The sequence below is a fragment of the Mastacembelus armatus genome, chromosome 14, assembly GCF_900324485.2.
Source record: "Mastacembelus armatus chromosome 14, fMasArm1.2, whole genome shotgun sequence".
Lineage (NCBI taxonomy): Eukaryota > Metazoa > Chordata > Actinopteri > Synbranchiformes > Mastacembelidae > Mastacembelus > Mastacembelus armatus.
The window spans coordinates 24,391,279-24,418,227 of NC_046646.1; the positions used below are offsets into that span (position 1 = coordinate 24,391,279).

Genomic DNA, 26,949 nt, shown 5'->3' on the forward strand with positions numbered 1-26,949 from the left:
GTGTCCTGTTCACTTTACTGAATCTTACTGTTCAGTCAGAAGTGAATCGATGTCCAGACTTGAGGAACAATCGTTCAACACTTGCATATTAGTGCAAATCACTTTTTCTCCCAGAACAGCTCTCCTTTTTTACATGTTGCTGCTGATGTGTTTCAGAAACCAGTTCTTCCATTGTATCTGAGCTTCATTATATTTGCCCAGTTATTGGTGTGTTCAGGTACACTGGGACTTTGACCAACAGGGTTATGTATTTGATCTTAAAGGCCATTTCTGTTCTTCTCTCATTCAGCCCAGGCTTTAATTAACCCTCAGCACTATGGAGAACCAAACTTTGGGTAAACATATCCTGCTCCTGGAGGGGCTACAGGTCACCCCTCAGTCCTCCACCCCTGCCTTCATCCTCCTCCTCCTCATCTACATCTTCATCATGGTGTCCAACATCAGCCTTGTGGTCCTGATCTTCATGGACAGGAGCCTCCACCAGCCCATGTACCTGCTCTTCTGCAACCTGAGTATTAATGACGTGTTCGGGGCCACGGCCATCATTCCTCGCTTGCTGAGTGACATGTTGATTCCAAGTACAGAGCGGTACATTCACTACATCGACTGTGTCCTTCAGGCTTTTTGTGCTCACTTTAATGCAGGCGCCTCCCACACAGTTCTCATGGTCATGGCCTTTGATCGGTACGTGGCCATCTGTAACCCCCTGCGTTACGCCACCATCATGACCAACAGGATGGTGGTGAAGCTGTCGGTGTTGGCCTGGGGGGTTGTTTTTGTCATGGTGCTGATCCTCATTGGACTCAGTGTCCGCTTGTCACGCTGCAGGTCGATTATATTCAACCCATTTTGTGACAACGCCTCCCTGTTCAAACTGTCCTGTGAAGATGTCTCCATTAATAACATTTATGGCCTCAGCTACACAGTCGTCCTGCTGGGCTCCTCCATCTGCAGCATCATGCTCACCTATCTGAGGATCACCATGGTGTGTCTGAGCAGCAAGAACAAGGTGATGAACAGCAAAGCTCTGCAGACCTGTGCCACCCACCTGGCTGTTTACATCATCATGTATTTCACAGATACTCTCAACATCATCCTGCACCGTTTCCCTGAGTTATCAGAGCAAAGGAAGCTGGCAGCCATCATGTTACGCACAGTTCCTCCTATTACACACCCTGTTATCTACGGGCTGCAAATCAAAACAGTGCGTCAAAAAATCTTGATCCTGTTTACCAGGAAATCAATGACAGAGTAATGAGCTCAGCACCTGGAGATTGCAGCAGTTTCTTCTACATCCATAGATCTGTCAGAGCGTTTAGTTTAAGCTCATTTATGTCCTATTTAAAATGTAGTTTGCCCATCTGTTAAAATGGTGACAGCAGAGGTCAGAACAAAGTTTGTTCAGCAATGGTCTTGGTTTCCTGAATTCTGCAGCTCAGCAAGTTTTTGGTTCCAGTCTCATTTCAGGGGCCACATCCTTCGAAGGACATGGCTGTTGTAGCCCAGAAGGACGAACTATGGGCTGAAACGAACCAAGCCAGTCTGGTGAAGGTGAGACTTCCTGTTTGTGTCAGGCTGCAGTTAAAGGAGCCACTGAAATGGGACAGCCTTTTTGTGGCACTGCGATGTAATCGGCCTTAAAATGCAGCCCATGAATTCAATTCAATTCAATTCAATTCAATTCAATTCAATTCAATTCAATTCAATTTTATTTGATTAGCACCAAATCACAATACAATCATCTCAAGGCACTTTACAAAGAGAGAGAGAGAGAGAGAGAGAGATCACAAAGTAGGGGAAACAGAGAGCACAAGGTTAGAGACATTCAGTGGTGGAATATACATGTGAGGGGGGAGGAGAGAAGGAGAGGGGAGAGGGGAAGGGAAGGGAGGGGAGGGTTAGGGTAGAGGAGCTCAGTGCACTGATGGTCCTCGGGCAGCCTAGGCCTATAGCAGCATAACTAAGGGATGGTTCAGGGTTGCCTGAGAGAGAGAGGGTCTGCCTCCTGAACCCAGACTTGGAGCTGGTTCCACAGGAGAGGAGCTTGATAACTAAAGGCTCTGCCTCCCATTCTGCTTTTGGAAACTCTGGGAACCACAAGTAGACCTGCACTCTGAGAGCGAAGTGGTCTATTGGGATAATGTGGCACTATGGGGTCTTTAAGGTATGAAGGAGCTCGATCATGAAGGGATTTGTATGTGAGGAGAAGGATTTTAAATTTTATTCTGGATTTTACAGGCAGCCAATGAAGAAAAGCTAATACAGGAGAAATATGATCTCTCTTGCAAGTTTCTGTCAGGACTCTGGCTGCAGCATTCTGGATTAACTGGAGCCTTTTTATGGAGATACTGGGACACCCAGAGAGTAATGAGTTACAGTAATCTAGCCTTGAGGTAACAAATGCATGGACTGGTTTTTCTGCATCATTTTGAAACAGGATGTTCCTAATTTTGGCGATGTTGCGCAGGTGAAAGAAGGCACTTCTAGAGATTTGTTTTACGTGTGAGTTAAAGGACATGTCCTGGTCAAAAATAACTCCAAGGTTTTTCACAGTAGTGCTGGGGGCCAGGGCTATGCCATCTAGAGTAGCTATATTGTTAGAAAAGCTATTTCTGAGGTTTTTAGGCCCAAATACAATAACTTCTGTTTTATATGAGTTTAAAAGTAGAAAGTTACTGGTCATCTAGGCCTTTATGTCCTTAACAAATATGGTTAACTGGTTTGTCTTATCAGATTTCATAGATAGTTACAGCTGTGTGTCATCTGCATAGCAGTGGTAATTAATAGAGTGCTTCCTAATGACATAGCCTCAAGGAAGCATGTACGGGGGTGAACAGAATCGATCCTAGCACAGATCCTTGTGGAACTCCATAACTGACTTTTGTACATGTGGAACGTTCATCATGGACATGAACAAACTGGTATCTGTCTTATAAATAGGATTAGAACCATTTTAATGCTGTTCCTCTGATAGTAGTCGCAGAGTTCTTTTCTCTCTGCTCTATCCACTCACCCCAACTGGTCGAAGCAGATGGCCGCCCAAACTGAGCCTGGTTCTGCTGGAGGTTTTTTCTTCCGTTAAAGGGAGTTTTTCCTCTCCACTGTCACCAAGTGCTTGCTCATAAGGGAATTGTTGGGTTTTTAGTTTTAGTTTTTGTAAAGTACCTTGAGATGATTTGTATTGTGATTTGGCGCTATACATATAAAATTGAATTGAATTGAATTGAATTGAATTGAATTGAATTGAATTGAATTGAAATGGTCCAGTCTCTGTAATAAGATGCTCTGGTCAATAATGTCAAATGCAGCATTAAGGTCTAGAAGGAAAAGTATAGAAATAAGTCCATTATCTGAGGCGACGAGATCGTTGGTGACTTTTAACAGTGCTGATCGAGTGTCATTGCTGCTGATGTGAATAACAATTTTTCAATATTTATGATTAGCCTTAGCCAGCAGCTTCAAATTTGACTAGATGTCGTCTGCTCTGGCCCCAGGAATACATATGACTATGGTTGCTGGTGTCTCATGCTTCACGTTTCTGACTATGGAATTGCCAATTATCAGAGTCGGTTTCTCAGCGGGTGTGTCGCTCAGCAGGGACAATCTATTAGAGATGCGAACAGGATGATGATGAGCCGTGGGCTTCTGCTTAGGAGTATGTTTCTGTCGGACCGTCACCCAGGCTAATTCTCTGGGCTGCTCTGGAGCTGCTCTTGGACAGCTAACAGACCCTGAGCTCGGCGGAGCCACATCTGCTAACAGGGTTAAGACTAGGCTAGCTGGCTCTTGTTCAAAGGTGCAAAGCCGCGCTTCCAAATCAGTGATCCTCTGCCAGTGCCCTGTCCACCTTCAATACCACAAAGCACTGGACCCTCAACTGCTCCCCGGGCGCCGCAGCACTGGCTGCCCACTGCTCTGGGTGTGTGTTTACTGCTGTGTGAGTGCACTTTGGATGGTAATGGAATTTCCCCATTGCGGGGCTAATAAGGGTTAAAAAAAAAAAGAACTCAGGCCAAAATAACTTGAAAAACGGAATAATGTTTTTTTTTTCTTTGATTACATAGTTTTTGTGATTGTTGAGACCCGAAATCAAAATCAATCAAATCAATTATACTTTAGAAAGTTAATATAGTTAAATAACTGCAGACTTTTATTGTGAAAGTGTTGTCACATTCTGCTTGGAGAAGACAACATGGCCCACACTGAGGATGGCCCCCATGTGTAACAGCTGTGGACATTAGGCAGCCAGTCAGTCTAATTACCAACCACAGACAGCTGTGGTCTCTACTACTGCTTTGTGAGCTGTTGCTATGGTGACCTGAGCCCAGAGTGGGAGGGGGAGTGACAGTGGCACAGTGCTTTATGCAGGCACAGTACAGGAGAAGCTGAGAAAACTTCACCTCACAAAATGGAGGACTACAGAAAAACTATAGGACCCATCAAAATAATTCCTTGACTAACAGAGCCAGGAGACTTCAACAAAGAGACTGATTCATTTTTGTGAAGATATTCCAAAAGATGAAGGCTAGAGTGGGTGATGTCACTGATGACATCACCCACTCTAGCTCTGAACGTTCTGCTCCCATATGTAAAATACAGAAAAGGGATAAAAACACCATAAACCGTAACTGCGATTAATGAAAACCAAAAACAGATATCAAAAAGCTGAACACAAGACTAATAGTTTAATGTCTGTAGAACTGTTTAAAAGTCAAATGGCTTTTCTAGCTCTAAGTATGCTGAAGTAGTTAAATCTAAAAGAGGTCAAAGTTGAAGAGGACTTGAACATTCTCTCCATTCATTTTAATGGAACAAAAAGTTTGATAAAAGCTGAATATCTTAAAAAATATGAAAGATATCAAAAAGCTGAATACAAGCAGAAATTAAAAAGCTGAACATTTTGACATTTGAGTGGTTTTTCTAGCTGAAAGTATGCGGAAGGAGTTAGAGACCGAAAAATGTATGGAAGAAAAATAATAAAGATTTCGAACAGAAAATATTTGCTTTAGTGGAAACGCAAGTGAATCTTTAATGTCAAAATCTACATATGGATTTTAGTCAAACGTGCTTCAACAACACGTGTCCAATAGCAACAAGGAGCAACAAACAGAAAGATGATGTCATGGATAGAAAGTGTTCAGGGATCAATGACACAATCAGCCCTGGACCTCCAGGAGCCTCATTCAGCTTATAAAGAGTGTGGGCCCAGGTCTGAGAGGGGCTTCATGTCAACGGAGGTAAGCATGAGACACACACTCACACACAGTCGACAAATGACGCTGCTGTTTGTTCACTGCATAATGCCAACCAGCTTAGTGATGACCGACTCATTATGTGTGTTGTAGATTCCAAAACCAGAAATCACCTTTCATGCTTAAGTTCCCTTCAATTTGATGAGACTCTAGAAAGATGAGTGTTGTTGTTATCGCTCTGTGCAGTTTGTGATGTGTTTTGTGGAGAATGAACACAATGAAATCTTGACAACATGAAAACAACTGAAACGGGAAGAAAAGAATAGAAATGCTATGAAATGCTGCAAACAGCATCACAGCTTCTGCTGCAAAACCAAGTGTTTGAAATGATTGTGTTGAAATGGAGCAATGAAGAGCTGTGGTGATGGTGTTTTCAGCTGCAGCTGTAGCAGCCTGTTCCACATTCAGCCCAAACGATTTGAAGATTCAGCTGCTTTAAAACCAGCCTGTCAAAGCTTTGTGGATTTGAAGCTACACGGCAGTGACTTCCAACCATGTGCTACTGAAAACTGTGTCTGTAGACTTTTATTTTCAGACCTTTCAGCAGTTTTTCAAATCTGATGAGCACATTTCTCTCCTTTCCATAAGGAGACAGTTTGTGTGCTTCACTCCTGAATCATGGCACCGTGACACCGTCACCTTTTCTACACAATCCAGTACATTAGAGCTGTTTTTGTGTTACTGAGAGCCTCCACATGTGAACTCTTTAATGCATAAAGCTTCTGATGGTTTGAACATGTTCATGACATGTTTTGATCATAGTTTTATGTCTCAGTGTGACGTCCTGAGGTTTCTGTGTTTCTGTGGCTCATTAAATCAAAGTCGTATCTGAAATGGAAATGTTCTATTGACTCTTGAAGCAGTGAATCCTTCTCAGTGTGTTTGGTTTGAATGACAACCTGCAGACACATGGATCTTAGTGACACAAACCAGAACTGTGCTGTTTCACACTATGTCTGGATACGACATTAATTCATGACTCTCTTCAGTTTCAAACTGTTTTTAAATGTCTGATAACCATTTGCATGGCAGTTCTCTCCTTCAGAGTGCCCTGGAAATTATTTTTCAAATGCTGATTTCTTTTCATTTTAGCAGTGATTATACTTTTCACACATGATGTTTCAGTGTTGCTGTATATCATATGCACCACATACCAAAATAAATCTCTCTTTGTTTTTTCTGTATGAATATTTTCATTATTGGAAGTCCTGGATTTCCACAATAAACATTCACTTTGAAGGAGCAGTATCCTCAGTTGTGTCCTGTTCACTTTACTGAGTCTTACTTTTCAGTCAGAAGTGAATCGATGTCCAGACTTGAGGAACAATCGTTCAACACTTTGTGCATATTAGTGCAAATCACTTTTTCTCCCAGAACAGCTCTCCTTTTTTACATGCTGCTGCTGATGTGTTTCAGAAACCAGTTCTTCCATTGTATCTAAGCTTCATCATATTTGCCCAATTATTGGTGTGTTCAGGTACACTGGGACTTTGACCAACAGGGTTATGTATTTGATCTTAAAGGCCATTTCTGTTCTTCTCTCTCATTCAGCCCAGGCTTTAATTAACCCTCAGCACTATGGAGAACCAAACTTTGGGTAAACATATCCTGCTCCTGGAGGGGCTACAGGTCACCCCTCAGTCCTCCACCCCTGCCTTCATCCTCCTCCTCCTCATCTACATCTTCATCATGGTGTCCAACATCAGCCTTGTGGTCCTGATCTTCATGGACAGGAGCCTCCACCAGCCCATGTACCTGCTCTTCTGCAACCTGAGTATTAATGACGTGTTCGGGGCCACGGCCATCATTCCTCGCTTGCTGAGTGACATGTTGATTCCAAGTACAGAGCGGTACATTCACTACATCGACTGTGTCCTTCAGGCTTTTTGTGCTCAGATTTACGCTGGTGCCTCTCACACAGTTCTCATGGTCATGGCCTTTGATCGGTACGTGGCCATCTGTAACCCCCTGCATTACGCCAGCATCATGACCAACAGGATGGTGGTGAAGCTGTCGGTGTCGGCCTGGGGGGTCGTTTTTGTGATGGTGCTGATCCTCATTGGACTCAGTGTCCGCCTGTCACGCTGCAGGTCAATCATAGCCGGCCCATTCTGTGACAACGCCTCGCTGTTCAAACTGTCCTGTGAAAGCATCCTCATTAATAACATCTACGGCCTCGGTTACACAGCTGTCCTGCTGGGCACCTCCATTGCCAGCTCAGTTTTTACTTATCTTAGGATCACCATGGTGTGTCTGAGCAGCAAGAACAAGGTGCTGAACAATCGGGCTCTGCAGACCTGTGCCACCCATCTGGCTGCGTACCTCATCATGATTTTGTCAGGGGTGGTCAATGTCATTCTGCACCGTTTCCCTGACTTATCAGACCAAAGGAAGCTGGTGGCTATCGTGTTTCACGTGGTTCCTCCTGCTATGAATGCTGTTATTTACGGGCTGCAAATCAAAGCTGTTAGACAAAAAGTTTTTGTCATGTTTACCAGGAATACACTGAAGGTGACACGGTAATGAGTTCCCACTCAATTAAATCTAAATCATTTTTAACAAATTTGTTTCACTTATCTGAATATTTACAGATGCAATTAAAGGATTTTTCATGTGACTCCTTTAATTTGCAAATTAATGTCATTTACCTAAGTATACATGTAATGATCAGTTGATGATATAGATTTCTGTTTACACATTTAGTTTTTCTTTCATGTTTCCTCCACCTTTTTCATTTTAAACTTCAATACATTTTTTAAATTTAAAAGGGGGAGGGTCTTCTGTCATGGAGGCAGCCATATTGTGCTGCCATGTCTCTACAGTAGCCCAGAACAGACAAAACCAACACTGGCTCTAGACAGGAAATCACATTTTGTTTTAAAGGTGATGGACACTGTACCTCCCCTCATGTCAGGAAAAGGTGAGGCATGTGAGGGGTGGTCAGAAGGTTGCAGTCTACACTCTTACCACTCGATGCTGCTAAATCTTTCCCATTTTACACATTGCAGCTCTAACAGCTTTTCAGGTACAGTATCAGAGTGATCTAGTCTTAGACAATAAAGATATCAAATGAGCTGTTTGTCATTTTGGAGAACTGGTGTCAATAACAATAATTTTAAAAAGAAAATTATTGATTTGAAAAATCAGTTACTGTCTTCTTTCTCTGAGGTTTGGGTTCATTACTGCTGTAGTGACTATTTCTTACTTCTATTGATAACCACTCTGGTGGCCTAGCTGGAGAGTCTGACTCAAACATCCAAATTAAGGAGGTCCAGATGAGTAAAGTCCAAAAATATTCTAGAATTTATTCAACATAAATGAGGATATAACGCTGAGAAGGTAAAAAACTTCAATGAAAATCCAAATTAACAAGATCAATTACAGATTCAGTTTCAGGTTCTTCTTAATTGTTGTCAAAGACCATTAGTTCCTGCACCAGCCACACCCTCTCCAGTAGCATCACCTGCATATATGGAAAAGATGGCCACTCGACCACTAGAGGGAGGCGAGAGAGAGACTTGCTCAAGACAGAAGAGAGAAAGTAAGTATAACACAATCAAATAAGAGTTTTGGCTCCTACAACTACTGTATTACACAGATCCTTTTACATCCTTTCTTAATCTCTGTGCTTCTGGCTAAAGAAGCCTGCTATGTGTCTGAGGGGATGTTTGACGTCCTTAGCCTACCTCTAAGGCTGAGTCCACCCTAGAAAGGACCCTCATTTTGGCCATTTGTTTTCTTAGTCTCATTCATTTAGTCACCACCCAAAGGTCATTGTTATAAGTGAGGGCTGGAATGCGGACTGAAAATTAAAAAACACCGTTTGCATTGGTGGTGTTGCAGTAATTTGCATGCCCATCTCATGGTTTTTTTTACCTGCTAATGAGACACAGGTGAACACAATCAAGGCAATCAGGGGTGTAAAGCAGGGGAAAGTAAAAACAGGGCAGAACAGGAAACTACAAAATAAAAGTCCCAGACCGAAGCTAATGAGCACTGTGACAGTTGCACTTCCCTCGCCTGTATTCAGACCCTGTGCCATAGTAAACCCTTGCATCAGAACCTTCCTGGTCTGCAGTAAGACCAGGTTGTGATCTGACCTGCTGAGTGGTGGTAAGGCAGTAGAGGTATAGGCCCCCTTGATGTTTGTAGCAGCAGATCCAGTGTTTGACCTTCTCTGGTAGAACAGTTGACAATCTGGGAAAACCCAGTCACATGGTTAAAATCTCTTGATATTATAATGAGGCCTCAGAATGTTGAGTTTGTATCCTGGTAACAGTCTCATGATGACTTCACATGGAACATCAGCATTAGCTCTTGGTTGAATGTAAACAAGTTTGGCCATGATATGACCATGCTATTTCCTGGGAACATAATAAGGTCAGAGACCAGCTGCCAAAACCTCCATATCCTGAAAAGATGTAATTTCCTTGTCAGTTATATGAGCAGGGTCACATCATCACTTGTTCACAAATAACACCAGTCCTTCTCCTTTTGTCTTGCCATTGGCTCAGCATCTCAGTCTGCACATACCAGAGTGAAGTCAGGCAAAGAGTGTTAGGCATTTTCAAATCCTGGTAGTAAAACAGAAAATATTTGTTTGTATTTAGTAGTAAAATATGTTTGGAGTGTGTGTGTGACATTTGGATGGATGAATCTTCAATGTCAAAATCTACATATGGATTTTAGTCAAACGTGCTTCAACAACACGTTTCCAACGGCAACAAGGAGCAACAAACAGAAAGATGATGTCATGGATAGAAAGTGTTCAGGGATCAATGACACAATCAGCCCTGGACCTCCAGGAGCCTCATTCAGCTTATAAAGAGTGTGGGCCCAGGTCTGAGAGGGGCTTCATGTCAACGGAGGTAAGCATGAGACACACACTCACACACAGTCGACAAATGACGCTGCTGTTTGTTCACTGCATAATGCCAACCAGCTTAGTGATGACCGACTCATTATGTGTGTTGTAGATTCCAAAACCAGAAATCACCTTTCATGCTTAAGTTCCCTTCAATTTGATGAGACTCTAGAAAGATGAGTGTTGTTGTTATCGCTCTGTGCAGTTTGTGATGTGTTTTGTGGAGAATGAACACAATGAAATCTTGACAACATGAAAACAACTGAAACGGGAAGAAAAGAATAGAAATGCTATGAAATGCTGCAAACAGCATCACAGCTTCTGCTGCAAAACCAAGTGTTTGAAATGATTGTGTTGAAATGGAGCAATGAAGAGCTGTGGTGATGGTGTTTTCAGCTGCAGCTGTAGCAGCCTGTTCCACATTCAGCCCAAACGATTTGAAGATTCAGCTGCTTTAAAACCAGCCTGTCAAAGCTTTGTGGATTTGAAGCTACACGGCAGTGACTTCCAACCATGTGCCACTGAAAACTGTGTCTGTAGACTTTTATTTTCAGACCTTTCAGCAGTTTGACAAATCTGATGAGCACATTTCTCTCCTTTCCATAAGGAGACAGTTTGTGTGCTTCACTCCTGAATCATGGCACCGTGACACCGTCACCTTTTCTACACAATCCAGTACATTAGAGCTGTTTTTGTGTTGCTGAGAGCCTCCACATGTGAACTCTTTAATGCATAAAGCTTCTGATGGTTTGAACATGTTCATGACATGTTTTGATCATAGTTTTATGTCTCAGTGTGACGTCCTGAGGTTTCTGTGTTTCTGTGGCTCATTAAATCAAAGTCATATCTGACTGTTCTGTTCTATTGACTCTTGAAGCAGTGAATCCTTCTCAGTGTGTTTGGTTTGAATGACAACCTGCAGACACATGGATCTTAGTGACACAAACCAGAAGTCATATTTCATATTTCCAGCTGCTCAGTGATAGAAATGTAACTATTCCCAGAAAAATAAGGGACGTCTATGAAGTTAAAAACATTTTAATTTGCTAATTTGTGCATAACCAGGCAGGAATCGAATAAAAATGCAAACTGATATGTCGTTTTTCATTTAGCTTGATATGCCAGTGAATGTTGTGTTTCCTTTATTTAATATTTCAGTTTGGCTGCACATCATATCCACACAAATGCTGAAAGACATTTCAGTGATTTCAGTATTTGTAAAACTGGACAATCGGCTTTTACTTTGAAGGATTCTGACTTTTATCCTGTTTGAATAATTGGATCAGCTCAGTTTGAGTTTTAAATTTCACATTGAGACAAATGTGTGTCCCAACACAAGAGAAATGCATTATCCTCAGTTTGGGCATATTGACTCTCTTTTTTGCTTTGAACAGTCGTCTTTCTCTGAGGTGCTACTTTCAACACGTATGACAATGAAATTCTCCTGGAGTTTGTGACCATGACTATATCTACATCTCTGTCTGTATCTCAGCACTATGGAGAACCAAACTTTAGGTAAAGATATCCTGCTCCTGGAGGGGCTACAGGTCACCCCTCAGTCCTCCACCCCTGCCTTCATCCTCCTCCTCCTCATCTACATCTTCATCATGGTGTCCAACATCGGTCTTGTGGTCCTGATCTTCATGGACAGGAGCCTCCACCAGCCCATGTACCTGCTCTTCTGCAACATGAGTATTAATGACGTGTTCGGGGCCACGGCCATCATTCCTCGCTTGCTGAGTGACATGTTGATTCCAAGTACAGAGCGGTACATTCACTACATCGACTGTGTCCTTCAGGCTTTTTGTGCTCACATTTACGCAGGCGCCTCCCACACAGTTCTCATGGTCATGGCCTTTGATCGGTACGTGGCCATCTGTAACGCCCTGCGTTACACCAGCATCATGACCAACAGGATGGTGGTGAAGCTGTTGGTGTCGGCCTGGGGGGTCGTTTTTGTCATGGTGCTGATCCTCATTGGACTCAGTGTCCGCCTGTCACGCTGCAGGTCGATCATATTCAACCCATTTTGTGACAACGCCTCCCTGTTCAAACTGTCCTGTGAAAGCATCCTCATTAATAACATCTACAGCCTTGGCTACACAGCTGTCCTGCTGGGCTCCTCCATCTGCAGCATCATGCTCACCTATCTGAGGATCACCATGGTGTGTCTGAGCAGCAAGAACAAAGTTCTGAACACCAAAGCTCTGCAGACCTGTGCCACCCACCTGGCTGTTTACATCATCATGTATTTCACAGATACTCTCAACATCATCCTGCACCGTTTCCCTGAGTTATCAGAGCAAAGGAAGCTGGCAGCCATCATGTTACGCACAGTTCCTCCTATTACACACCCTGTTATCTACGGGCTGCAAATCAAAACAGTGCGTCAAAAAATCTTGATCCTGTTTACCAGGAAATCAATGACAGAGCAATGAGGCAGCACCTGGAGATTGCAGCAGTTTCTTCTACATCCATAGATCTGTCAGAGCGTTTAGTTTAAGCTCATTTATGTCCTATTTAAAATGTAGTTTGCCCATCTGTTAAAATGGCGACAGCAGAGGTCAGAACACAGTTTGTTCCGCAATGGTCTTGGTTTCCTGATTGCTGCAGCTCAGCAAGTGTTTGGTTCCAAGATGCGTTGGAGTAGCCTGGCTTGCCAGGCTAACTGTGTTTCTGTGCTATACAAAGAATTAGTCTGGAATCGCTTTGCTTGACATCGATTTCCAGGGGCCGGGCCAATGGACGCAGAATAAACCAATCAAAGGCTGAATGAGATGATGCGTGTGAGACACTAGTAAATAACTGTTGTGGTTTTTGTTGTAAAAACACAAGAATATATTGGGGTTATCTCCAGTTCTGTGCATAGTTTTGAACAGAGTAAACAGCAAAATCGGTGTGTATGTGCACGGCTTGTTTAAATCTGATTGGATGACTACAGCATAAAGCCCGCCCCACTGCAAATAAACGGCTCTGGTTGGCCTGGCTCTATTGAAGCTGTAGGAAAAGACTCTCTATGCCAGGGGGTCCAGACTCACATTCTAATGCTAAGACAGGACTGGGTCTGGATGGCCAGGTGAACATTGGAGCGCATGCACTCATGTTATACTTGCTTGCAATTATGGTTTGAATAATGTTTTCTAAATGTATTCAGTCTGTTAATGAACCCAGATTTTGCAGCTCTTATTGGTGCACCCACCTTGTGCACATTGATGGACATCAAGACATGGACGGCCCAGAATCAGCATTTAAAAAAGTCTGAGTGAACATTAACAGACAGCAGTATGAAGAGATCAGAGCCTCTGGGACACGGTACAGAAAGCAGAATGAAGACGAGGAGAGAAAAGTTGAATATTGAGGTCTGTACGCACATTCAGGATGTTGGAATGTTAATGAGGTTAGTGTCTTTAGTAATAAGCTAATTTATCACCATCTTTGACTGAGCTACTTAACAAGATCTTGTAGAGTGAGGGGATGCCTGAGGAATGGAGGAGAAGTGTACTGGTGCCCATCTTTAAGAACAAGGGAGACGTGCAGAGTTGTGGAAACCACAGAGGAATAAAGCTGATGAGTCACACAATGAAGTTATGGGAAAGAGTAGTGGAGGCTAGGCTGAGGTCAGAAGTGAGCATTTGTGAGCAGCAGTATGGTTTCATACCAAGAAAGAGCAGCACAGATACAATATTTGCTTTGAGAATGCTGATGGAGAAGTACAGAGAAGGCCAGAAGGAGCTGCATTGTGTCTTTGTGGATTTGGAAAAAGCGTATGACAGGGTGCCGAGAGAGGAGCTGTGGTTTTGTATGAGGAAGTCTGGAGTGGCAGAGAAGTATGTTCGAGTGGTGTAGGACATGTATGAGAGCTGTAAGACAGTGGTGAGGTGTGCTGTTCAACAGAGAGTTTAAGGTGGAGGTGGGGCTGCACCAAGGATCAGCTTTGAGCCCCTTCTTGTTTGCTGTGGTGATGGACAGGCTGACAGATGAGGTTAGACAGGAATCTCCATGGACCATGATGGTTGCAGATGACATTGTCATCTGTAGTGAGAGCAGGGAGCAAGTGGGGGAAAATCTAGAGAGGTGGAGGTTTGCTCTGATAAGGAGAGGAATGAAGGTTAGCAGCAGTAAAACAGAGTACATGCGTGTAAATGAGAGGGACTCAAGTAGAACGGTGAGGTAACAGGGAGTAGAGGTGAAGAAGGTGGAGGATTTTAAGGACCTAGGGTCAACAGTCCAGAGCAACAGAGAGTGTGGAAAAGAAGTGAAGAGACGTGTGCAAGCAGGTTGGAACGGGTGGAGGAAAGTGTCAGGTGTGATGTGTGACAAAAGAGTGTCAGCAAGAATGAAAGGAAAGGTGGACAAGACAGTGGTGAGACCAGCAATGTTGTCTGGTTTAGAGACAGTGGCACCGAGAAAAAGACAGGAGGCAGAGCTGGAGGTAGCAGAACTGAAGATGTTGAGGTTCTCTCTGGGAGTGACGAGGATGGATAGGATCAAGAATGAGTCCATCAGAGGGACACCTCATGTTAGATGTTTTGGAGAAAAAGCCAGGGAAGCCAGATTGAGATGGTTTGGACATGTTCAGAGGAGGGACAGTGAATACATTGGTAAAAGGATGCTGAGGTTAGAGCTGCCAGGAAGGAGGCCTAGAGGAAGACCAAAGAGGAGGTTCTTGGATGTAGTGAAGGAGGACATGAGGATAGTTGGTGTGGGTGAGGAGGATACAGAGGATAGGGTTAAATGGAGGCAGATGATGAGCATGAATACTAAGATGAGCAGATGATACTCAGCCTCGTTTTTACTCTGAAACAGGACAGGCTGGCTGTTTGCTTGGTAGTTTGAAAAAGGGAAACGTTTAGACAACAGGTGTTTAGTGCATTTGTTGGTTGGTCTGTTTATTTGCAAAGCATTAGACTGAGTAAAGATGGAGAGTGGTTGCTGTACTTGATTAGCTTCCTCGAGCGTTTCCATGACAACTACCGCCGTTGCCATGGAAAAAAGAATGTCGCCAGAAGGGGAGTTCACCCACATAAGCAGGCACTTTCTCAAAGGGGCGTGGCCGCAGTAGCTTTATGCAAATTAAGACCAAAAACTGGTCTTTTTCAGTGGCGCTAGTTTCAGACATCCCAGAAAAAACGATATGAAAGGTATTTCATCATGACAATATAACAAACATATTTAAGTGACTACGGGGCCTATTTCCCCCCCCTAAAAAATGTACATTATATGTCCCCTTTAAGGCCTTAAGAACAAAAACCAATAACTTAAAATCAAATCTAAAAGGAGCTGGAAGCCAGAAAAGAGAAGCCAATACAAGGGATATATGCTCAAACTGATTGACACCTGTTGGTGGAAGGGTCTTCCAGCAATCCCAGCCACTTAGACTGGGACAATTTTGAATAGAGGAGGGAATATTGAGAAACACTAAGACCACCCTGGGTGAGCCAAGTATTAAACAGGCCCGGCCCTGCTTAGTTTCCGAAATTGGATGGGATCGGGCGTTCGCAGGACAGTACGGCCATCTCACACCGGAACATCAGTCTAGTGGACTGGAAAGGTGGAGGACCGCTTGAATGTTGATCACTGTTAACATGCCAAATGAATTTAAGAATCCCTTATGATGCTTGACCATAAGTAAAGCAGAGATGTGCACGTTGCCGCCACCATCTTCAGAAGGTGGCCATTCTCGCTCTGAGTCACATGTTCCGGTGACGCACCGACAAACACGACGATGCAGGAAACCAATCATGGATGGCTCAAGGGGTCTGCGTTTGTGTACATGTGTGAAGTTAACAATTTCAATTGTATAGAATTATTTTGGCTACAGAAATGGTGATGTTAACCAAAAATGATTAACTCTGAAAATTAATAATTACTTAATTAAAATGTTTGTATTTTTAGTATTGCACTATATTACTCAGAAAAAATCTTTCAGTGTCAGTTTCTTCCAATGTTGTGCTGCTAAAAGTTAATAAACTCACCAGGTGGTTTGGAGAAGATGAAATAAGGCGTGAAGGCACCCTTCATGTTAACATCTTTCTTTCCTGATGTAAAGCTGTTTGAATTTCTTTAGTTTGAAATGTGCAGGTTGTCTTACTTCATGTGTGTGAAACAAGCAACATGTTCGGACAAAGCAGCTGTGATTATGCTGTGATACTGAGCTGCTGTCAGGAGGATCAGTCAGAAATAGAACAGAAAATATTTGCATTAGTGGAAACGCAAGTGAATGTTTAATGTCAAAATCTACATATGGATTTTAGTCAAACGTGCTTCAACAACACGTGTCCAACCGCAACAAGGAGCAACAAACAGAAAGATGATGTCATGGATAGAAAGTGTTCAGGGATCAATGACACAACCAGCCCTGGACCTCCAGGAGCCTCATTCAGCTTATAAAGAGTGTGGGCCCAGGTCTGAGAGGGGCTTCATGTCAACGGAGGTAAGCATGAGACACACACTCACACACAGTCGACAAATGACGCTGCTGTTTGTTCACTGCATAATGCCAACCAGCTTAGTGATGACCGACTCATTATGTGTGTTGTAGATTCCAAAACCAGAAATCACCTTTCATGCTTAAGTTCCCTTCAATTTGATGAGACTCTAGAAAGATGAGTGTTGTTGTTATCGCTCTGTGCAGTTTGTGATGTGTTTTGTGGAGAATGAACACAATGAAATCTTGACAACATGAAAACAACTGAAACGGGAAGAAAAGAATAGAAATGCTATGAAATGCTGCAAACAGCATCACAGCTTCTGCTGCAAAACCAAGTGTTTGAAATGATTGTGTTGAAATGGAGCAATGAAGAGCTGTGGTGATGGTGTTTTCAGCTGCAGCTGTAGCAGCCTGTTCCACATTCAGCCCAAACTATTTGAAGATTCAGCTGCTTTAAAACCAGCCTGTCAAAGCTTTGTGGATTTGAAGCTACACGGCAGTGACTTCCAACCATGTGCCACTGAAAACTGTGTCTGTAGACTTTTATTTTCAGACCTTTCAGCAGTTTTACAAATCTGATGAGCCCATTTCTCTCCTTTCCATAAGGAGACAGTTTGTGTGCTTCACTCCTGAATCATGGCACCGTGACACCGTCACCTTTTCTACACAATCCAGTACATTAAAGCTGTTTTTGTGTTGCTGAGAGCCTCCACATGTGAACTCTTTAATGCATAAAGCTTCTGATGGTTTGAACATGTTCATGACATGTTTTGATCATAGTTTTATGTCTCAGTGTGACGTCCTGAGGTTTCTGTGTTTCTGTGGCTCATTAAATCAAAGTCGTATCTGAAATGGAAATGTTCTATTGACTCTTGAAGCAGTGAATCCTTCTCAGTGTGTTTGGTTTGAATGAGAACCTGCAGACACATGGATCTTAGTGACACAAACCAGAAGTCATATTTCATATTTCCAGCTGCTCAGTGATAGAAATGTAACTATTCCCAGAAAAATAAGGGACGTCTATGAAGTTAAAAACATTTTAATTTGCTAATTTGTGCATAACCAGGCAGGAATCGAATAAAAATGCAAACTGATATGTTGTTTTTCATTTAGCTTGATATGAAGGATTCTGACTTTTATCCTGTTTGAATAATTGGATCAGCTCAGTTTGAGTTTTAAATTTCACACTGAGACAAATGTGTGTCCCAACACAAGAGAAATGCATTATCCTCAGTTTGGGCATATTGACTCTCTTTTTTGCTTTGAACAGTCGTCTTTCTCTGAGGTGCTACTTTCAACACGTATGACAATGAAATTCTCCTGGAGTTTGTGACCATGACTATATCTACATCTCTGCCTGTATCTCAGCACTATGGAGAACCAAACTTTAGGTAAAGATATCCTGCTCCTGGAGGGGCTACAGGTCACCCCTCAGTCCTCCACCCCTGCCTTCATCCTCCTCCTCTTCATCTACATCTTCATCATGGTATCCAACATCAGCCTTGTGGTCCTGATCTTCATGGACAGGAGCCTCCACCAGCCCATGTACCTGCTCTTCTGCAACCTGAGTATTAATGACGTGTTCGGGGCCACGGCCATCATTCCTCGCTTGCTGAGTGACATGTTGATTCCAAGTACAGAGCGGTACATTCAGTACATCGACTGTGTCCTTCAGGCTTTTTGTGCTCACATTTACGCAGGTGCCTCTCACACAGTTCTCATGGTCATGGCCTTTGATCGGTACGTGGCCATCTGTAACCCCCTGCGTTACACCAGCATCATGACCAACAGGATGGTGGTGAAGATGTCGGTGTTGGCCTGGGGGGTCGTTTTTGTCATGGTGCTGATCCTCATTGGACTCAGTGTCCGCCTGTCACGCTGCAGGTCGATCATAGCCGGCCCATTCTGTGACAACGCCTCCCTGTTCAAACTGTCCTGTGAAAGCATCCTCATTAATAACATCTACGGCCTCGGCTACACAGCTGTCCTGCTTGGCTCCTCCATCTGCAGCATCATGCTCACCTATCTGAGGATCACCATGGTGTGTCTGAGCAGCAAGAACAAGGTTCTGAACACCAAAGCCCTGCAGACCTGTGCCACCCACCTAGCTGCGTTCCTCATCATGTATTTTTCAGGGTTAATTAACATCATCCTCCATCGTTTCCCTGACTTATCAGAGCAAAGGAAAGTGGCGTCCATCATATTTCACATGGTCCCTCCTGGCATCAACGCCTTTATATATGGGCTGCAAATCAAAGCTGTCAGACAAAAAGTTTTTGTCATGTTTACCAAAAACACAATGAAAGAGTGAATGAATCTAAGTCACTGTTCATGTTTTAATGTCATATACTGGACTATTTAAGACTACATGTACATCCATCATTCTAAAGATCATTTAGTTTCCCATATTAATTCAATTTGTCTAATCATCCATTGTTAGGACTCGCTGGTTAAGTCTAGGAAGTTACCTGAGAGTCTGACACAGCTGCAGGAACTCCATTGACACACGGATGGATTTCCTCAAGCTTAATGAAGTAATTTTGTGAAAGTACAACACACAAGCTGGACACAATGCATTAACGTAAAGAACAGCAATCAGAAGAAATGCTCACATGCTAAAGAAACTGCTGAGGTTCTGGCCAATTGCTTCAAGTTACAGCATAAATAAATCTCTCTTGACTAATGAAAATACCCTACTGACTATCTACAGGCTTCTAACAATACTGTACTTACAGATGTTGCTGTAAATGGTAAATGGTCCTGTACTTGTAGAGCACTTTTCTACACTCAAGCCCACTCAAAGCTCTTTTCCAATATTTATTGAAACACACAATCACTCATGCGCTCAAACACCAGTTGAACAGCCACCTTGGGGCCCTCATGCATCTCTCCTTGTCCAAGGACACTTTGACATGTGGACTCGTGTTGCTAAGGATTGGACCACCCACCCTTTTGATTCATGGTTGACCTGCTCTACCTCCTGAGCTACAGCTGCCTCTGCAACAAGTAGGAACAACACAAAACAAGAGGAGAAATACATCAATGATAGGGTGATAGAAAATCTTTTTATCACCATGTGTGGTAACTTCAACTTTTCTAAGCAGTCAATCTCTGCTGGTAAATTCTTTGTGACAATGGTCATGAGCCAATCGTTCCTTGTCACTTGTGCGTCCCTGAGTAGAACAACGTTTCCTTCCTGAAGGCTTGGTCTCTACTCCTGCCACTTGTGGTGAAACTGCAGTGTGCTGAGATACTCTTGCATCCACATATTCCAAAATATGACACAATCTGCTGTACCGTCTTCCATTGTTCCTTTTAGGGGGGAGCTGGAGGTTGAATCTGTGTTTTGGGTGGCTGGAGGGAGACTCAGAGGTGATTCTGGGTCTGACACTAGGATGAGAGGGCGTTCATTGATTATTGCAGCTGCATCAGCCAAGAAAGTGGATAACATTTCATGGGTCAACTGTGATTCTCCACGCTGATGTAACATGCAGTCAAGAATGCATTTGGTGATGGCGATGATCCTCTCCCATGTGCCACCCATTTACAGAGCGTGAGTTGGATTGAATATCCAGGAGCAGTTTAGTTTGTTGAGGTATCTCCCTACAGTCTTGTGTTGTCCATTTTGTGGTCGTGAGAATGACCATGAAATTAGTGCCACAGTCAGGCTGTATCTGCGTTGTGGGGCCTCTGATGGCAAAGAAGTGTTTCAAGGCACTGATGAAGCAGTCGGTGCCCACTGCTTCCATTAACTTGATATGTGCTGCTAATGTGCACATGCATGAAAACATCATAGCCCTCCTCTTGTGCAGTGTGAAATGATTACCCATGGTCCAAATACATCTGTGCTCACATGCGTGAAAAGGTGCAGCTCCTTTAAGTTATTTGGCTGGTAGGTCTCGTATCTGCTGACATTCTGTTTGTCCCTGCAACCTTTTGCAAGTGACACAGTTAGAGAATAAACTACTGACACTATGTTTGGCCCCCACTATCCAGAATCCTGCTGCTCTAATGAAGCCCTCGCTGAAGTACTTTCCCTAATGACTGACAGCTTCATGTTGATGCCATATTCGGAGGGGTGCAACCTGATGTCGACCAGGGATTGTCATGGGATTGATATCACCTGTGTCTAACTTGGAGGGTGACATGCAACCACCAACTCTCAACAGTCCGTCACATTTGAGAACTGGGTGCACTTTCTGCAGGCTGCTTGATGCCAGAATGTTTACCCCTGTAAGTATGAATCTGATTTTGTCCTTGTAGTGTTTGGACTGGACACTTTTGATAACGCACACTTTGGCTTTCATTGTGTCCTCTGTAGGGCTGCAGATGTGCCAACTGGTGCAGCTGTTGGCTGGGAGGGAAGAAGCAACATGGATGACATACTGCTCAGATGAGTGGGCTAAGCTTTGAAAATCATTCAAGGCATTTGGAGGCTGTTGAAGTCATACATCTCTTGTGACACCACATGCAGTGATGGGATTGATGAAGAAGACTGGCCTGTTAAGCCAAGTAGTGCTGTGAGCAGCTGTGACAGCTCTAGACCCACAGTCGGCGGGAGCACAGGTCATGTAGACTGTAGATATGTTGGACGCTGTTATGCATTTAGATATAGAAACTCCTGAAGTGGTTTTGGATGTACCAGAGCGCGACCCACTATTATTGTTATATGAGATGCTGTCGAATGTCTCATCCATCTCCCTCACGACCATCTCGGATATTTCAACTGTGAGCACTGCAGCTCCAATCTTGAAATTGTTTGATCAGGCTGCGGCACTAGCTTCGTCTTCCCAAACACAAAGCCAACGTGAATTTGATTTCCTTGTGTGTGATCTTCATATAGTTTCTGGCCAGGTGGTCGGTGAAGAGAAGCCGTGTTTTCTCAGCATTAAAGGCTGGGCAAATGTGTGCTCTTAGTGAAAAGGTCTGAATGAGCGGGAAATAATGGGAATATTTGCATAGAAAGTCGCTCACAGCAGCTGTACTTATGCTGTGATACTGAGCTGCTGTCAGGAGGATCAGTCAGAAATAGAACAGAAAATATTTGCTTTAGTGGAAACGCAAGTGAATGTTTAATGTCAAAATCTACATATGGATTTTAGTCAAACGTGCTTCAACAACACGTTTCCAACAGCAACAAGGAGCAACAAACAGAAAGATGATGTCATGGATAGAAAGTGTTCAGGGATCAATGACACAATCAGCCCTGGACCTCCAGGAGCCTCATTCAGCTTATAAAGAGTGTGGGCCCAGGTCTGAGAGGGGCTTCATGTCAACGGAGGTAAGCATGAGACACACACTCACACACAGTCGACAAATGACGCTGCTGTTTGTTCACTGCATAATGCCAACCAGCTTAGTGATGACCGACTCATTATGTGTGTTGTAGATTCCAAAACCAGAAATCACCTTTCATGCTTAAGTTCCCTTCAATTTGATGAGACTCTAGAAAGATGAGTGTTGTTGTTATCGCTCTGTGCAGTTTGTGATGTGTTTTGTGGAGAATGAACACAATGAAATCTTGACAACATGAAAACAACTGAAACGGGAAGAAAAGAATAGAAATGCTATGAAATGCTGCAAACAGCATCACAGCTTCTGCTGCAAAACCAAGTGTTTGAAATGATTGTGTTGAAATGGAGCAATGAAGAGCTGTGGTGATGGTGTTTTCAGCTGCAGCTGTAGCAGCCTGTTCCACATTCAGCCCAAACTATTTGAAGATTCAGCTGCTTTAAAACCAGCCTGTCAAAGCTTTGTGGATTTGAAGCTACACAGCAGTGACTTCCAACCATGTGCCACTGAAAACTGTGTCTGTAGACTTTTATTTTCAGACCTTTCAGCAGTTTTACAAATCTGATGAGCCCATTTCTCTCCTTTCCATAAGGAGACAGTTTGTGTGCTTCACTCCTGAATCATGGCACCGTGACACCGTCACCTTTTCTACACAATCCAGTACATTAGAGCTGTTTTTGTGTTGCTGAGAGCCTCCACATGTGAACTCTTTAATGCATAAAGCTTCTGATGGTTTGAACATGTTCATGACATGTTTTGATCATAGTTTTATGTCTCAGTGTGACGTCCTGAGGTTTCTGTGTTTCTGTGGCTCATTAAATCAAAGTCGTATCTGAAATGGAAATGTTCTATTGACTCTTGAAGCAGTGAATCCTTCTCAGTGTGTTTGGTGTGAATGAGAAGCTGCAGACACATGGATCTTAGTGACACAAACCAGAAGTCATATTTAATATTTCCAGCTGCTCAGTGATAGAAATGTAACTATTCCCAGAAAAATAAGGGACGTCTATGAAGTTAAAAACATTTTAATTTGCTAATTTGTGCATAACCAGGCAGGAATCGAATAAAAATGCAAACTGATATGTCGTTTTTCATTTAGCTTGATATGCCAGTGCATGTTGTGTTTACTTTATTTGATATTTCAGTTTGGCTGCACAACATATCCACACAAATGCTGAAAGACATTTCAGTGATTTCAGTATTTGTAAAACTGGACAATCGGCTTTTACTTTGAAGGATTCTGACTTTTATCCTGTTTGAATAATTGGATCAGCTCAGTTTGAGTTTTAAATTTCACATTGAGACAAATGTGTGTCCCAACACAAGAGAAATGCATTATCCTCAGTTTGGGCATATTGACTCTCTTTTTTGCTTTGAACAGTCGTCTTTCTCTGAGGTGCTACTTTCAACACGTATGACAATGAAATTCTCCTGGAGTTTGTGACCATGACTATATCTACATCTCTGCCTGTATCTCAGCACTATGGAGAACCAAACTTTAGGTAAAGATATCCTGCTCCTGGAGGGGCTACAGGTCACCCCTCAGTCCTCCACCCCTGCCTTCATCCTCCTCCTCCTCATCTACATCTTCATCATGGTGTCCAACATCAGCCTTGTGGTCCTGATCTTCATGGACAGGAGCCTCCACCAGCCCATGTACCTGCTCTTCTGCAACCTGAGTATTAATGACATGTTCGGGGCCACGGCCATCATTCCTCGCTTGCTGAGTGACATGTTGATTCCAAGTACAGAGCGGTATATTCAGTACATCGACTGTGTCCTTCAGGCTTTTTGTGCTCACATTTACGCAGGCGCCTCCCACACAGTTCTCATGGTCATGGCCTTTGATCGGTACGTGGCCATCTGTAACCCCTTGCGTTACACCAGCATCATGACCAACAGGATGGTGGTGAAGCTGTCGGTGTCGGCCTGGGGGGTCGTTTTTGTCATGGTGCTGATCCTCATTGGACTCAGTGTCCGCCTGTCACGCTGCAGGTCGATCATAGCCGGCCCATTCTGTGACAACGCCTCCCTGTTCAAACTGTCCTGTGAAAGCATCCTCATTAATAACATCTACGGCCTCGGCTACACAGTCATTGTGATGGGTGCCTCCATTGGCAGCATCATGCTCACCTATCTAAGGATCACCATGGTGTGCCTGAGCAGCAAGAACAAGGTTCTGAACACCAAAGCCCTGCAGACCTGTGCCACCCACCTAGCTGCGTTCCTCATCATGTATTTTTCATGTTTAATTAACATCATCCTCCATCGTTTCCCTGACTTATCAGAGCAAAGGAAAGTGGCGTCCATCATATTTCACATGGTCCCTCCTGGCATCAATGCCTTTATATATGGGCTGCAAATCAAAGCTGTCAGACAAAAAGTTTTTGTCATGTTTACCAAAAACACAATGAAAGAGTGAATGAATCTAAGTCACTGTTCATGTTTTAATGTCATATACTGGACTATTTAAGACTACATGTACATCCATCATTCTAAAGATCATTTAGTTTCCCATATTAATTCAATTTGTCTAATCATCCATTGTTAGGACTCGCTGGTTAAGTCTAGGAAGTTACCTGAGAGTCTGACACAGCTGCAGGAACTCCATTGACACACGGATGGATTTCCTCAAGCTTAATGAAGTAATTTTGTGAAAGTACAACACACAAGCTGGACACAATGCATTAACGTAAAGAACAGCAATCAGAAGAAATGCTCACATGCTAAAGAAACTGCTGAGGTTCTGGCCAATTGCTTCAAGTTACAGCATAAATAAATCTCTCTTGACTAATGAAAATACCCTACTGACTATCTACAGGCTTCTAACAATACTGTACTTACAGATGTTGCTGTAAATGGTAAATGGTCCTGTACTTGTAGAGCACTTTTCTACACTCAAGCCCACTCAAAGCTCTTTTCCAATATTTATTGAAACACACAATCACTCATGCGCTCAAACACCAGTTGAACAGCCACCTTGGGGCCCTCATGCATCTCTCCTTGTCCAAGGACACTTTGACATGTGGACTCGTGTTGCTAAGGATTGGACCACCCACCCTTTTGATTCATGGTTGACCTGCTCTACCTCCTGAGCTACAGCTGCCTCTGCAACAAGTAGGAACAACACAAAACAAGAGGAGAAATACATCAATGATAGGGTGATAGAAAATCTTTTTATCACCATGTGTGGTAACTTCAACTTTTCTAAGCAGTCAATCTCTGCTGGTAAATTCTTTGTGACAATGGTCATGAGCCAATCGTTCCTTGTCACTTGTGCGTCCCTGAGTAGAACAACGTTTCCTTCCTGAAGGCTTGGTCTCTACTCCTGCCACTTGTGGTGAAACTGCAGTGTGCTGAGATACTCTTGCATCCACATATTCCAAAATATGACACAATCTGCTGTACCGTCTTCCATTGTTCCTTTTAGGGGGGAGCTGGAGGTTGAATCTGTGTTTTGGGTGGCTGGAGGGAGACTCAGAGGTGATTCTGGGTCTGACACTAGGATGAGAGGGCGTTCATTGATTATTGCAGCTGCATCAGCCAAGAAAGTGGATAACATTTCATGGGTCAACTGTGATTCTCCACGCTGATGTAACATGCAGTCAAGAATGCATTTGGTGATGGCGATGATCCTCTCCCATGTGCCACCCATTTACAGAGCGTGAGTTGGATTGAATATCCAGGAGCAGTTTAGTTTGTTGAGGTATCTCCCTACAGTCTTGTGTTGTCCATTTTGTGGTCGTGAGAATGACCATGAAATTAGTGCCACAGTCAGGCTGTATCTGCGTTGTGGGGCCTCTGATGGCAAAGAAGTGTTTCAAGGCACTGATGAAGCAGTCGGTGCCCACTGCTTCCATTAACTTGATATGTGCTGCTAATGTGCACATGCATGAAAACATCATAGCCCTCCTCTTGTGCAGTGTGAAATGATTACCCATGGTCCAAATACATCTGTGCTCACATGCGTGAAAAGGTGCAGCTCCTTTAAGTTATTTGGCTGGTAGGTCTCGTATCTGCTGACATTCTGTTTGTTCCTGCAACCTTTTGCAAGTGACACAGTTAGAGAATAAACTACTGACACTATGTTTGGCCCCCACTATCCAGAATCCTGCTGCTCTAATGAAGCCCTCGCTGAAGTACTTTCCCTAATGACTGACAGCTTCATGTTGATGCCATATTCGGAGGGGTGCAACCTGATGTCGACCAGGGATTGTCATGGGATTGATATCACCTGTGTCTAACTTGGAGGGTGACATGCAACCACCAACTCTCAACAGTCCGTCACATTTGAGAACTGGGTGCACTTTCTGCAGGCTGCTTGATGCCAGAATGTTTACCCCTGTAAGTATGAATCTGATTTTGTCCTTGTAGTGCTTGGACTGGACACTTTTGATAACGCACACTTTGGCTTTCATTGTGTCCACTGTAGGGCTGCAGATGTGCCAACTGGTGCAGCTGTTGGCTGGGAGGGAAGAAGCAACATGGATGACATACTGCTCAGATGAGTGGGCTAAGCTTTGAAAATCATTCAAGGCATTTGGAGGCTGTTGAAGTCATACTTCTCTTGTGACACCACATGCAGTGATGGGATTGATGAAGAAGACTGGCCTGTTAAGCCAAGTAGTGCTGTGAGCAGCTGTGACAGCTCTAGACCCACAGTCGGCGGGAGCACAGGTCATGTAGACTGTAGATATGTTGGACGCTGTTATGCATTTAGATATAGAAACTCCTGAAGTGGTTTTGGATGTACCAGAGCGCGACCCACTATTATTGTTATATGAGATGCTGTCGAATGTCTCATCCATCTCCCTCACGACCATCTCGGATATTTCAACTGTGAGCACTGCAGCTCCAATCTTGAAATTGTTTGATCAGGCTGCGGCACTAGCTTCGTCTTCCCAAACACAAAGCCAACGTGAATTTGATTTCCTTGTGTGTGATCTTCATATAGTTTCTGGCCAGGTGGTCGGTGAAGAGAAGCCGTGTTTTCTCAGCATTAAAGGCTGGGCAAATGTGTGCTCTTAGTGAAAAGGTCTGAATGAGCGGGAAATAATGGGAATATTTGCATAGAAAGTCGCTCACAGCAGCTGTACTTATGCTGTGATACT

The 26,949-nt window shown here is 43.4% G+C and overlaps 5 protein-coding genes across 5 annotated transcripts; all 5 read left to right on the forward strand.

Moving 5' to 3' along the window:
* Positions 1 to 316: 316 nt before the first annotated feature.
* LOC113143078 (olfactory receptor 2F1-like) lies at positions 317 to 1,255 on the forward strand. The gene has a single exon (XM_026328538.1). It carries the CDS (start codon positions 317 to 319, stop codon positions 1,253 to 1,255), a length of 939 nt encoding a protein of 312 aa, XP_026184323.1.
* Positions 1,256 to 6,830: 5,575 nt separating this feature from the next.
* On the forward strand, positions 6,831 to 7,761 carry LOC113142605 (olfactory receptor 5B17-like). The gene is given in 2 exon segments (XM_026327644.1): positions 6,831 to 7,721; positions 7,723 to 7,761. Coding segments are annotated over 2 exon segments (930 nt in total).
* Positions 7,762 to 11,612: 3,851 nt separating this feature from the next.
* Positions 11,613 to 12,554, forward strand: LOC113143066 (olfactory receptor 5B17-like). Its single transcript, XM_026328527.1, has one exon. The coding sequence runs from the start codon at positions 11,613 to 11,615 to the stop codon at positions 12,552 to 12,554; it is 942 nt and encodes a 313-aa protein (XP_026184312.1).
* Positions 12,555 to 17,918: 5,364 nt separating this feature from the next.
* On the forward strand, positions 17,919 to 20,587 carry LOC113142606 (olfactory receptor 5B17-like). Its single transcript, XM_026327645.1, has 2 exons — positions 17,919 to 18,806; positions 20,498 to 20,587. The coding sequence occupies exons 1-2, from the start codon at positions 17,919 to 17,921 to the stop codon at positions 20,585 to 20,587; spliced, it is 978 nt and encodes a 325-aa protein (XP_026183430.1).
* Positions 20,588 to 23,321: 2,734 nt separating this feature from the next.
* Positions 23,322 to 25,990, forward strand: LOC113142607 (olfactory receptor 5B17-like). Its single transcript, XM_026327646.1, has 2 exons — positions 23,322 to 24,209; positions 25,901 to 25,990. Exons 1-2 carry the CDS (start codon positions 23,322 to 23,324, stop codon positions 25,988 to 25,990), a joined length of 978 nt encoding a protein of 325 aa, XP_026183431.1.
* The last annotated feature ends 959 nt before the right edge of the window (positions 25,991 to 26,949 follow it).

Bases quoted from the DNA above. Each gene is read 5' to 3' on its own strand.
- LOC113142606 (XM_026327645.1), top strand. From the start codon at position 17,919: ATGGAGAACCAAACTTTAGGTAAAGATATCCTGCTCCTGGAGGGGCTA. The intron at 18,807-20,497 runs GTCAGACAAAAA...CAAGTGACACAG, and splicing joins ATGGGCTGCAAATCAAAGCT to TTAGAGAATAAACTACTGAC.
- LOC113142607 (XM_026327646.1), top strand. From the start codon at position 23,322: ATGGAGAACCAAACTTTAGGTAAAGATATCCTGCTCCTGGAGGGGCTA. The intron at 24,210-25,900 runs GTCAGACAAAAA...CAAGTGACACAG, and splicing joins ATGGGCTGCAAATCAAAGCT to TTAGAGAATAAACTACTGAC.
- LOC113143078 (XM_026328538.1), top strand. From the start codon at position 317: ATGGAGAACCAAACTTTGGGTAAACATATCCTGCTCCTGGAGGGGCTA.
- LOC113143066 (XM_026328527.1), top strand. From the start codon at position 11,613: ATGGAGAACCAAACTTTAGGTAAAGATATCCTGCTCCTGGAGGGGCTA.